The sequence below is a fragment of the Nuphar pumila genome, chromosome 13, assembly GCF_984573655.1.
Source record: "Nuphar pumila chromosome 13, dmNupPumi1.hap1.1, whole genome shotgun sequence".
NCBI classification, from domain to species: Eukaryota; Viridiplantae; Streptophyta; class Magnoliopsida; order Nymphaeales; family Nymphaeaceae; genus Nuphar; species Nuphar pumila.
This window is the reverse complement of record NC_143261.1, coordinates 79,719,755-79,731,963: the sequence shown is the minus strand read 5'-3', so window position 1 is coordinate 79,731,963 and position 12,209 is coordinate 79,719,755. Positions and strand designations below refer to the sequence as shown.

General features: G+C 35.3%; 1 protein-coding gene across 2 annotated transcripts in view; it reads left to right on the top strand.

The window, feature by feature from the left end:
- Nucleotides 1-11,990, top strand: part of SEC8 (subunit of exocyst complex 8) — a 138,964-nt gene extending 126,974 nt beyond the window's left edge. Inside the window, exons 21-27 of one of the 2 annotated variants that reach the window (XM_089985603.1) lie at nucleotides 7,022-7,217; nucleotides 7,290-7,367; nucleotides 10,001-10,102; nucleotides 10,197-10,271; nucleotides 11,230-11,325; nucleotides 11,408-11,457; nucleotides 11,545-11,990. In XM_089985603.1, the coding sequence (XP_089841729.1) occupies nucleotides 7,022-7,217; nucleotides 7,290-7,367; nucleotides 10,001-10,102; nucleotides 10,197-10,271; nucleotides 11,230-11,325; nucleotides 11,408-11,457; nucleotides 11,545-11,632 (685 nt within the window). In that variant the 3' untranslated portion in view covers nucleotides 11,633-11,990. Of the gene's footprint in view, nucleotides 1-7,021; nucleotides 7,218-7,286; nucleotides 7,368-10,000; nucleotides 10,103-10,196; nucleotides 10,272-11,229; nucleotides 11,326-11,407; nucleotides 11,458-11,544 lie in introns of both variants that reach the window. The other variant, XM_089985602.1, reaches the window with a different exon arrangement.
- Nucleotides 11,991-12,209: the final 219 nt, after the last annotated feature.

The window sequence follows — 12,209 nt, the reverse complement described above, 5'->3', positions numbered from 1 at the left end:
GTAGTGTTAAGTCAAAACAATACACATGACCCATAACAGTAAGACCTGCAGATTTCTGCTGTGTTTGCAATTTGCTAAAAAGACAAGAATAACCAAATGTAAGTGCAGGAAATGTGCGTTTGTGTGTATGTGAACTTGCATATTCAAATTTTACAATCTAAGGCAACAATGCATAGATGGTGTAAAAAAAAATATACCAATTATGAAATTGTTTTAAGACATTACGATAAACAAACACTAAATAAGAAATCCATGTAGGCATCCATGATATCTTAAATGTATAAAGGAAACCTGTACTGCCAATGCAGGAATTCAGTATATGTTGTGTATATACGATATGTATTTACTAAAGCACAAAGCACAAAATTTCTGTACGGATATTAGATGTTATGTGTAGGAGAAAGATGTTACGGTAAGTTGGTAGAGTTAGTAGATGTTATGTGTAGGAGAAAGATTGATATTTTATGTCTTCAAGAGACCAAATGGGTAGGTGAGAAAGCTAAAGTGATAGAACCTTGGGGATATAAGATTTGGTATACAGGAATAAATAGGAATAGGAATGGAGTAGGGATTGTTATGAGTCGTCAGTTTATAGATAATGTAGTTGAGGTCCGTAGGAAGGGTGATAGAATTTTACTTATTAAATTAGTATTAGGTACGGATATTATTAATATTATTAGTGTTTATGCACCTCAAGTAGGTTTAGATGATTCCATTAAGCATCAATTTTGGGAAGATTTAGATGGAGTAGTACAAGAGACATCTTATGGAGAAAAGCTTTTCATCGGCGGTGACCTTAATGGACATGTAGGCATTAGTAGGGATGGATTTGAGAATATCCATGGAGGCTATGGTATAGGAGAAAGAAATGAAAGTGGAGAAAGGATTTTAGATTTTTGTTTGTCCTTTGATATGATCTTAGCAAACACTTGGTTTAGGAAGAGGGAGTCTCACCTAGTAACATTTAAAAGTGGGGTTAATACGAGTCAGATAGATTTTTTTCCTACTTAGAAAGAGAGATAGGGGTTGTTGCATCGATTGTAAGGTTATACCAGGAGAAAGTGTAGCTACACAACATAGAGTCTTAATTTTAGATCTTAGAATTAGACAATGCCGCAAAAGGGATAGACATAGGATAGATCCTAGAATTAAGTGGTGGGCACTGAAAGGAGCTAAACAAGGAATGTTTGTAGAGCAGGTAGTTAAGGAAGTTGATTGGTGTCTCGAGGAGGATTCAGAATCAATGTGGAATAAGATAGCGGGTGGTATGAGAAAAGTAGCTAAGGAGGTATTGGGTGAGTCTAAAGGCGGTGCACCACTAGGTAAGGATACATCATGGTGGAACGAGGATGTCAAATTAGCTATTAAGGTTAAAAGAGAGTGTTATAGAAATCTAAGTAAGAGTCGTGATAATGAGAATTTGGAGAAGTATATGATAGCAAAGAAGGAAGCTAAAAAAGTTGTTCGAAACGCGAGGGCTAAGGTATATAAGGAGGTTTATGACAAGTTGGATACCAAAGAAGGCGAGAAGGATATTTATAGGCTTGCAAAGATGAGAGATAGGAAATCGAAGGATTTGGGTATGGTTAGATGTATCAAAGATGAAACGCAAAGGGTTTTAGTCAAAGATGAGGAGATTAAGGAGAGATGGAAAGATTATTTTGATAAGCTATTTAATGATAGTCATGCTCAAGATCTTGGAGACTTCTCCATTCCTTTTCATGAGATAAATCGTGACTTCATGCGCAAGATTCAAAAGAAAGAAATTGCAGAGGCTTTGAAGAAAATGAAATCAAGAAGGGCAGTTGGCCCAAATGGTATACCTATCGAGGCTTGGAAATGCTTGGGAGAGAAAGGTTTAGAATGGTTGACAAATCTTTTTAACTTGATTTGGCGAACAAATAAGATGCCTAATGAGTGGAGGAAGAGTACTTTGGTGCCTTTATATAAGAATAAGGGTGATATACAAGATTGCACAAACTATCGTGGTATAAAACTCATGAGTCATACTATGAAACTTTGGGAGAGGGTGATTGAGTCTAGGTTGAGGAAGGTTGTCATGATATCGGAGAATCAATTTGGTTTTATGCCTGGAAGATCAACTATGGAAGCTATACATCTTCTTAGACAACTTATTGAAAGATATAGAGAGAGGAACAAAGATTTGCATATGGTTTTTATTGATTTAGAGAAGGCATACGATAGAGTACCTAGGGACGTTCTCTGGTGGACAATGATGAAGAAAGGTGTTTCTCTCAAGTACATTAGTATAATTAAAGATATGTATGAAGGAGTAGTAACCAATGTCCGCACTTGTGGAGGGGTGACAACCAATTTCCCGATAACGGTTGGGTTACATCAAGGATCTGCTTTAAGCCCTTTCCTATTTGCGATAGTGATGGATGAGCTTACGAGATCAATTCAAGAAAATGTACCGTGGTGTATGTTGTTTGCTGATGATATTGTTTTGATTAATGAGTCTAGAGCTGGGGTTAATGCTAAGTTAGAATTATGGAGACAGACATTGGAAGCTAAAGGTTTTAAGTTGAGTAAGAGTAAGACTGAATATATGGAATGTCGATTTAGTAAGCAACGAAGTAGTGATGGGAGTGTAGTGAAGCTTGGTGAGCAAGATATACCGGTGAATGATTATTTCAAATATTTGGGATCCATCATTCAAAAGTATGGAGAAATTGATGGAGATGAAAATCATAGGATAAAGGTTGGGTGGATGAAATGGAAAAGTGCTACTGGAGTGTTGTGCGATCGTAGAATGCCATTGCGGTTGAAGGGAAAGTTTTATAGGACGACTATTAGACCCGCTTTACTATATGGTACGGAATGTTGGGCTGCCAAGAGACATCATATTCAAAAAATGAGTGTAGCTGAGATGCGGATGCTTAGATGGATGTGTGGAAATACAATAAAAGATAAGATTCGGAACGAAGAGATACGTAAGAAGGTAGGTGTTGCACCCATTGAAAATAAGATGCGAGAGAATCGTTTACGGTGGTTTGGACATATTCGGCGAAGGCCTAATGATGCTCCAGTTAGAAGGTTGGAGAAATGGGAAAATATATTAGTTAAAAGAGGTCGGGGTAGGCCTAGGAAGACTTGGATGGAGATGATAGGAAAGGATATGAATGCTTTGAACCTCACCGAGGACATGGCGTTGGATAGAAATGATTGGAGGAAAAGGATTCATGTGGAAGACCCAAAATGAATTTCTTTTTTGGTTCATATCGCTGACCCCAATTGTTTTGGGATGAAGGCGTAGTTGTTGTTGTTGTTGTTGTTGTTGTTTGTTGTATGAATCTGCATATTCCTCCACATTTGAATATGTAGATTCACAATCATGCAGTGATTTGCGCATCAATAGGAATATGCAGATCCACGAACAACCATGGATCTGCACCTCCCTTAGACATATGGATCTGCATATGGACTTTACCTATTCATATAAATATGCAGATTCGTGACACACATATCTGCACATTTATAAACACAGTCCTATATACGCGAATAGGCTCATAAAAAAAATACATATTTATTTGTAAACAAAACGGTGTACATATCCATACATATATTTATATTATTGAACTAGAACACTTCTAAAGTGATTTTATATGGGTTTAAGGGCTCTACTTAGAGTCCTAAACAACTGTCAAATTAAATTTTTGGAAGTAAATTAATTATTTATTTATTTAATTAATATTAAATAATAAATAAATTTCTAGAAGCTTTCAGAAATTACCAAATTAACTTGGGAGGCTTCTTAACATTAATTAACTCCAATTTAAAGCTATCTAATGAATTTAAATTTGAAAATTCGACGAGCATGTATTTGGTTGTGGATCCAGATACAAGATCCAAATCCAGATTAATATGTGTCTTGGATAGAGTCCAAATCCATATTAATTTGGATCAAATCCATCAGATCTGGTCCGATCCAAATCCGGATCCGAACAGACAAACTGTTCAATTTTTGAAAAAATGTGATTTTCGAGCCAACCGCAGCCCGAATCAAAGAAAATAAAATATCGTTATGCTCATAATTTTGAGACGCATCCAACAATATATAACTCAAATTTCGCTTCTGAAATTAACCTGAATTTTGCTTGAATTTAAAGGTAAAAAATAAAACTTTTTCTCACGCTTTAAGTGGCTCGTTTAGGCCTTGACAATGAGACCTGGGCCAAGCCCAGACTCCAAAGCATCGGCCTAAAATCGAGAAGCTACCAAATTTGCTCTATACTTGGCCAAATTTTCGAAAATCTCAATTTAACTAAGTGTGAAAATACGTGGTATTATAATCTCCTTGACAAGATGCCATCTTCTTTGAAAAATGTGTCACCGATTGAAAAACGTTTCAAACTAATTCTTGATTATTATAAATTGAGAGTTTTTTATTGTAAATGTTTTATTTTTACTGCTAAGAATGATAAACTTTCTCACTGTGTTATTTCTTGTGTTTTTTTGGGATATGCAAATAATAAAAAAGGCTATAGATGCTTTGATTTTAAAAATAAAATGCTATATGTATCAAGAAATTTGTCTTTCATACAAAAGAAAAGGTTTTTTGAAATTGTAAAATCTAAGGAAATAACTGAGTATTCTTTTTTGTTGAATCTAATTCCAAAAGATAACACTTGTGATGTTGATCTTGATGAAGATTAGGAACTTAGAGATGATATAGTGAGTAAAGACCAATCTTGTGATAATATGATTTGGAAAGAGCAATCCTATAAGGATCAAAGTTGTATACAATATTCCAGTAATAGTAACTTTGAACATCCATGTGCCCTTGAAAGATATATCGATAATGAAACCAGATAAAAATAGAAACTAAAAGGTCATCTAGAGTATCAAAACCTCCTAAGAATTTTGTGTCCTATGACTCGCTTTCACCTAAGTACCAAGCATACATTGCATTAATACATTCTTATTATACAACCTTCAACCTATGTTCAAGCAAAAAAACATTCTGAATTGGTAGAATCCATGAGGGTAGAGCTAGATGCCTTAGAAAGAGCAAATACCTGGGCTATTCAAGACATTCCCCAAGGAAAGAAACCTATAGACTGTAGATGGGTGTATAAGGTAAAAAGCAAGAGTGATGAAACTCTTGAAAAATAAAAAGTCAGATTAGTTGCCAAGGGATATTCCCAAGAATGTGAAATAGATTATGAAGAAACTTTTGCCCCAGTTGCTAGAATGACTATAGTTAGGACCTTAGTAGCCCTGGTCTTTGTTAAAAGATGGCATATATATTAGATGGATGTTAAGAATGCATTTCTTAATGAAAATTTGGCTGAAGAAGTTTATATGGAAGCACCACCGAGTATTACTATTCTTAGAGGAAAAACTCTTCGTTTGGATAAAGCCCTTTATTGTCTTAAACAAGCACAGAAGGCGTGGTATGACATTTCGTTAAGTTATGTTTGATATTGGATTTCAATCTTGTTTGAGTGACACAACTTTGTTTGTTAAGATTTTCGATGCAAGTATGATTATTCTTCTCCTCTATATGGACGATATGATTATCATCGGAGGAGACGAACAGGGAGTTGAACATATTAAGAAACTTCTTAAGACTCATTTTGAAATGACTGACTTGAAATTTTTAAAATATTTTCTTGGCATTGAAGGTGCTTATTCTTCTAGGGGCTATTTATTGATTCAATCTAAATTTGCTTTAGATATTGTTGTCAGGTCTAGAATCTCAAATGACAAGAAGGTTGACACTCCCGAAGTTGTCAATGTTAAGATGAAAATTGATGATGGAGAATCACTTGAAAATTCAACACCATACAAACAACTTATTGGGGGACTGCCATATCTTTCGATTACGAGATTTGACATCGAGCATGCAGTTCACACATCCAGCTAGTTTCAGCATACGCCCACTTTTCTTCATAAGAGAGCAATTTTGTATATTATTAGATATATTAAGAATTTCATTTATCGAAGTTTTTTCTAATCTGCTTCTTCATCTTTAGATTTAATTGCTTATATTGATGCTGACTAGGGAGGTGATCCCAATATCCAACACTCAACCACGGGTTTTTGTTATTTTTTTGGAGAATCGTTGATCTCATGACGATGTAAGAAGCAATAAAAGGTCTTTCTCTCTTTGACTAAAGCAGAATACCGAACCATGGCTACAACCACTATGGAGGTGGTCTGACTAAGAAGATTGTTGATTGATATTGTAGTTCATACTACAGGAGCTTCACAAATGTGTTGTAGCAACAAAAGTTCCATCTACATTGTCAGCAACCGGATCTTTCACAAATGTACCAAACATATTGAGATGAATTGTTACTATGTACGAGAGAAGTATCTACATAACACTATCGATCTTTCCTATGTTACCTCGGAATACCAATTGGCGGATTTCTTCTCCAAACCTCTCGTTGCTCCTATATTTAACTTTCTCTAAGGAAAAATTTTGGTTATCCAATTGTAAGTTTGAGGGAAAGTGTTAAAATGTATATACATAGTGTGTGTGTGTGTGTCTATATATATATATATATAACTAGGTTAGGTTTTCTAGTTTCTTTTATTTGTATTTTTTAGTTCTTGTTGGACTAGTCAACACATGGTTGACTAGTCAAAAAGAATCATTGGAGCAGGTCTCTTTGGAGCTCTTAACATTTGGTATATATAGGGGTGAAACCCCCTCTCATCTGTATGCTTCTTGCATGGATTCTACATGAATAAAATATTATTTTTTACATTTGTGAGTATTCTTTGTGTACCCCTTTGAGTGGGTTTTGTGAGCGAGTATTTGTGTTTTTGTGTGTGTTCATTTTGATGTTTTGGTCGATATTATTGTGGCTCTTTTGTGTATTCACTTTGGTGATTTGGAGAACATTGTTGGAGGCTCTCATTTTCTTACAGTCCAACTTGCCCAAGTTCTTCAATCCGATAATGCATTCCATTTCTCTGCTACTTTGAATAAGTGATTTGGTAGGCATAAGGTTTGTATAGTTTAAATGAACTCTTTGTTGGAAAATAGGCTGGGACAGACCTCTCTAAGATCAACAAGTCAGCCAGAAAAGAGCAGTTCTGATCCTCTGTATTCTGATAAACAACCAAATGGTCCACTTACAAAGGGCCTTGCCTCTCTTGCCAACGAATATAGAAGCTTGTCTATTGAATGCCTTAAGGTGTTACGTGTGGAGATGCAGTTGGAGACAATTTTCCATTTACAGGTTAGGTTCCTTTTTATGGTACATCCTTTAGTTTATTAAATGTTCTTTATTTGACCAACTTTTTTATAGCAGGAAATGGCAAGCAGGGAGTACGTGGATGATCAAGATGCTGAAGAGCCAGATGACTTCATTATATCATTAACTGCACAGGTTTGAAAATCAACATTCGTTACTAATATAGAGGATCACTGCAACTGCTTATTTTGGAATTCAGATTGAAATAAGAAAGTTAAACTAATGTAGTTCATAGTTTTTTTCATTTCCATAAACATACACCCCAAAGGGGTTTGGCGTAGTGGAATGGGGCCTAGGCCACTAGGCAGGTGGTTTAGGTTCAAATCCCATGGGTGTCATCCCTTGCACAAGCCGAAGCATGTCCTGGGTGCAAGGGGTAAGCCCACGGAGTTTTACGCTGCCAGTTCAGTCATTATAAATATGGCAGGCAGAGCCAGTGGCTAGGTCTCTGATCCTGGGGGCAGTTTCTCCGCATAAATATCAAAAAAAAAATCAGAACATACTTTCTTGGGTTCTTTTCTGAAGCTGATTTTTCTTTTCCCTACTCATATGGGTCAGATCTATTTAAGGAATATGAGTTTTTGAAGTATTTTTCATTGGTAAAGAGGATGAAATTTCTTTAGGAAACGTATTTTGATATGCTATGTTATTATTATGTATGTCAGAATTTGTTGTTATTCATGCTGGCCAGAGTCAGCAGGGTCCTGGTTCATGTGTCAGAGGTCACTAGGTTCCTAATGATCCCGGTATGTGCGCATAGTTTTACAGTACACAGATACGAGATTATCTTTGGTTCTAACATCATTACCATACTGTATAACTAGTAGAAGGTCAAAGTTGCAAGTATTAGACACTCATCAGACCAGTGTGGTCAAAAGCGTTGAGGCGTAGCGAGGTGCTCCACCAAAAACTGAGGCGAGGCGTAAAGCGTAAGCCTCAAAAAAAAATTTTGAAAACTTTAAAAATATTATAAAAAAATATCTAAAAATACAAATAAATAAAAAAATGCTTTATTGATGAAGTAACAACCAATAAAAAATAGAAAATCTCAAATAAGTACTAAAAATATGAGATTAACATATAAAAGTAACTAAGAAACTATGTCACATGGGTGCGGGTGCGGGGGTGCGGCAGGGGCAAAAATGTAAAATATATATATATATATATATATATATATATATATATATATATATATATATATATATATATATCATGTATAGTCTATATGTATGAATGTATGGTAGCTGTTAAGGTCCATGACATTTATGCCCAACTTACTTTTTACCATTTTTTTATCTTATATGGTTGTCCCCAAAGATGAAAGTGATGAGTTGTAGAGCCTGATTCATTGTTTTTGCCCTTGCAGGAAGGGGGGTCCGGGGGCTCCCCCCGGCGCAGGTCCAAGGGGGGCGCCCCTGGCGGGGGGTTATAGGGGGGCAGCGCCCCCCGCCCCCCCCACCCCCACCCAAAGAATTTTTTTAAAATTCCGCAGCCCATTTCATAGGGCAAATTTTTTTTTTTTTAAAAAAAAAAAATCCAAAAAAAAGTTGGACAAAAATGACCCTGGGTGCGGTCAACGCACCCGGCGCGGGTGCGGCACCCTGCTAGCCGAATCCCTGTGACATAGCTAAGAAACTGATTACATAACTAGAAAACTAATTATATAATTGAAAAATATAATGTCCTATAAAGCAACAACCAATAAGCAATAGAAAAGCTCAAATAAGTACTAAAAAATATGAGATTAACCTATAAAAAGTAAATAAATAAAGAAACTAATAAATATAACATATAAAAGTAAAGAAACTAATAAAAAGTAAATAAATAAAGAAACTAATAAATATAACATATAAAAATAACTAAGAAACTGAAACTGATTAATAGAAGTTAAAGCATATGAGATTAACATATAAAAAGTAAAGAAACTAATAAAAAGTAAATAAATAAAGAAACTAATAAATATAACATATAAATGTAAAGAAACTAAAAGAAACTAATAAATATAATATATAAAAGTAAATAAATAAATAAACTAATAAAAAGTATTTCTTCTTCTTCTACTAATAAATATAACATATAAAAGTAAAGAAACTAATAAAAAGTAAATAAATAAAGAAACTAATAAAAAGTAAATAAAGAAAGAAAGAAACTAGTAAAAAGTATATCTTCTTCTTCTTCTTCTTCTTCTTCTTCTTCTAATAAATATAACATATAAAAGTAAAGAAACTAATAAAAAGTATATCTTCTTCTTCTAATAAATATAACATATAAAAGTAAAGAAACTAATAAAAGGTAAATAAATAAAGAAACTAACAAAAAGTAAATAAATAAAGATGATCTTCTTCTCTGTTTTTTTTGCACCTCATGCCTCAGGCTGGCACCTTGAGGCGCAGAGGGCCTAGCCTCAAGGCGAGGCACGCCTTTTGTGCCTCAAGGCGTGTTTTTGATAACACTGCATCACACCTTTGAGATATGTCTATTGGTAGTACCATGTTGCAAGTCAGAGATCTTGATTTTCATTAAGGTTCACTCTGTTTTACGCTTGTATTATATAGTAAAGAAAGAAAAACATTTCCTATGTACTTAAATCTTCATTCAAAAATGTTCTTATGTTGCGTAATATAGTGAAGAAAGTTGCATTAGCATAACATTTAATTTGAACTTATATCTAAGTGTCATGATCACTTGCTTTACCAATCTGTCTTTTTTCTGGTCAATTAGCTTTCAAAAGCAAAGGATTTTATGCCTTCCATATCTTCTTTTCACAGATTACCCGAAGGGACGAGGAAATTGCCCCCTTTGTTGCAGAACTGAAACGAAGCTACATATTTGGTGGAATATGCAGTGTCGCAGCCAATTTGTCAATCAAGGTTATTTCTAAATTCAATTCAAATCTGTTATTGTTTTGCTAATAGTGTATGTTGTGGCATGTCATTCTAAGAAATTGTCGCTTTTGCTGCATAGGCTTTATCTGAAATTAAATCCATCAACCTTTTTGGAGTTCAACAGATATGTCGAAATTCCATTGCACTGGAGCAGGTATAGTTTATAAAATGAATCCTTATGTAACGAATATTTTTTGCATCTAGGATAAGAAGTTTCATTTCTCCTATTTTTCCCTAGATGACTTTGATGCATTTCTATGGTTCCCCATTTTCTCTTGTTTTTTAGTGATTCAGTTATTGATATTCATAAAATGCTGATATTGTGAACTTGCAATAGAAGTCAACTGATGCTTTGACTGGCAGCACTGTGGGGCCAGTTGAGTCTCCCGTGGTTTACCACTTTGGGGTGCGGCCTATTAGGGTGCACACACACACACACACACACACACACTTTGACTGCATCCTTTGCGACATGAATATTTGAAGCTGTTTTAAGTTTAGGCTCTCGCTTAGGTTAGGGTCAGATCAGGATCAACCCTAATCACCATATAGTTGGGTCATAGGTTATTTACTCCCGGAGATGTAGAAAAACAGATATATTATCTCGCTCATTGGAGAAACAGTGTGGAGAAAGTGACAGCAAAGCACTGCAAGGATGAAAAGAAAGGAAGATGCCAAAGACAGCACTAAAAGGGAGGGGACATTAGGGGAGAGCCCATTGTGAACCTAAACATTATGCCTAGTACACTAAGATCATATGTAAAATTTCTGAACTTGCTGTCCTAGAGCTACTGGAAGCCTATTCAAATGTTTGACACTTAATCTTGAACCATAAGAATTTTGATTTTCTCAAGGTTGAAACTATTTTTTTTTTTTGAAAGAGAAACTAAATGAGGAAAACATGTGTTTTCAAGTTCTGCAAACTTCACCTTCTTCTATATGGAATGACTATAGTGTCTGTCGAGTATATATCATAAATATAGCCAACAAATGGCTCTTCCTAACGTCTGTATCTTGATTGATTTGAATCATGCTGCTCGTTTAGATATTTTGAAGAATGCTTAGTTATTAAAAGATGTGTTGTCTATAATACCATGTAAATATTTTTGTAGGCACTTGCTGCTATACCATCATTAGATAGCAAAATTGTCCAACAAAGACTTGATCGCATCCGGACATACTATGAGCTCTTAAACCTGCCTTTTGAGGTAAAGTTTTTCACCAGTAACCATTTTTCATGTTTGTCTTTTTCTTCCACCCTTTCTCAGTTTTAGTGTTACGGTGCTACAGGCTTTACTAGCTTTCATCTCGGAACACCAATACCTATTTACAGAGTCAGAGTAAGTAACTAAGCTGATATTTGTCTGGGGTTTGCCTGTTTTCAGTTTGCAGTTAAATGAGCATTTCCTTGTCTTACGGTTTGACAGGTATTCAAACCTGTTGAAGGTCAAAGTCCCAGGTAGAGAGATCCCTCCAGATGCCATCCTGCGAATATCTGAGATTGTAGCACACTGATAACTAAGTTGATGAGCAATTTGACTGGCGTTCTTGGAGTCGGCATGAGAAAGTTTGCTGAATAATGCACGGTAGCCACAAGATTGGTGTTGCGGTATATTCCATTATTTTTGTAGTTTTTGGCAGTGTATTATATAATAATGTCTAAATTATTGTTGTAAATGATGATGATGATGATTTAAGTTAACATCATTATCACAGCCATCATTATCACAGCCATCATTATCATCATCGTCGTCATCATCATCATTATCAAAATGTTGTTTTTGTTATTTTTTAGTTCTTCCAGCACTGCTTTCTGTGTACCTTTAGCCTTCAACAATTTGAGTGTCTTCCCATTTTGTTTTTGCTTCTACTATAGAATGCCTACGTGGTCCCATGATGCTGTGGATATATGCTTGTTATTGTAAATTTTCCCTTCCATCTTTATATCGAACTAAGGTGAAGTACAGATAGTGACTACAAGTCAGTTGATGTGGAAAGGCCACCATTTCTCATTGCCATTTTACGGGTGGAGGTCCGTCTGAGACGGGCGGTGACCAGAATGGGTGGTTCTTGCCAGAGATCCATTGGCCCC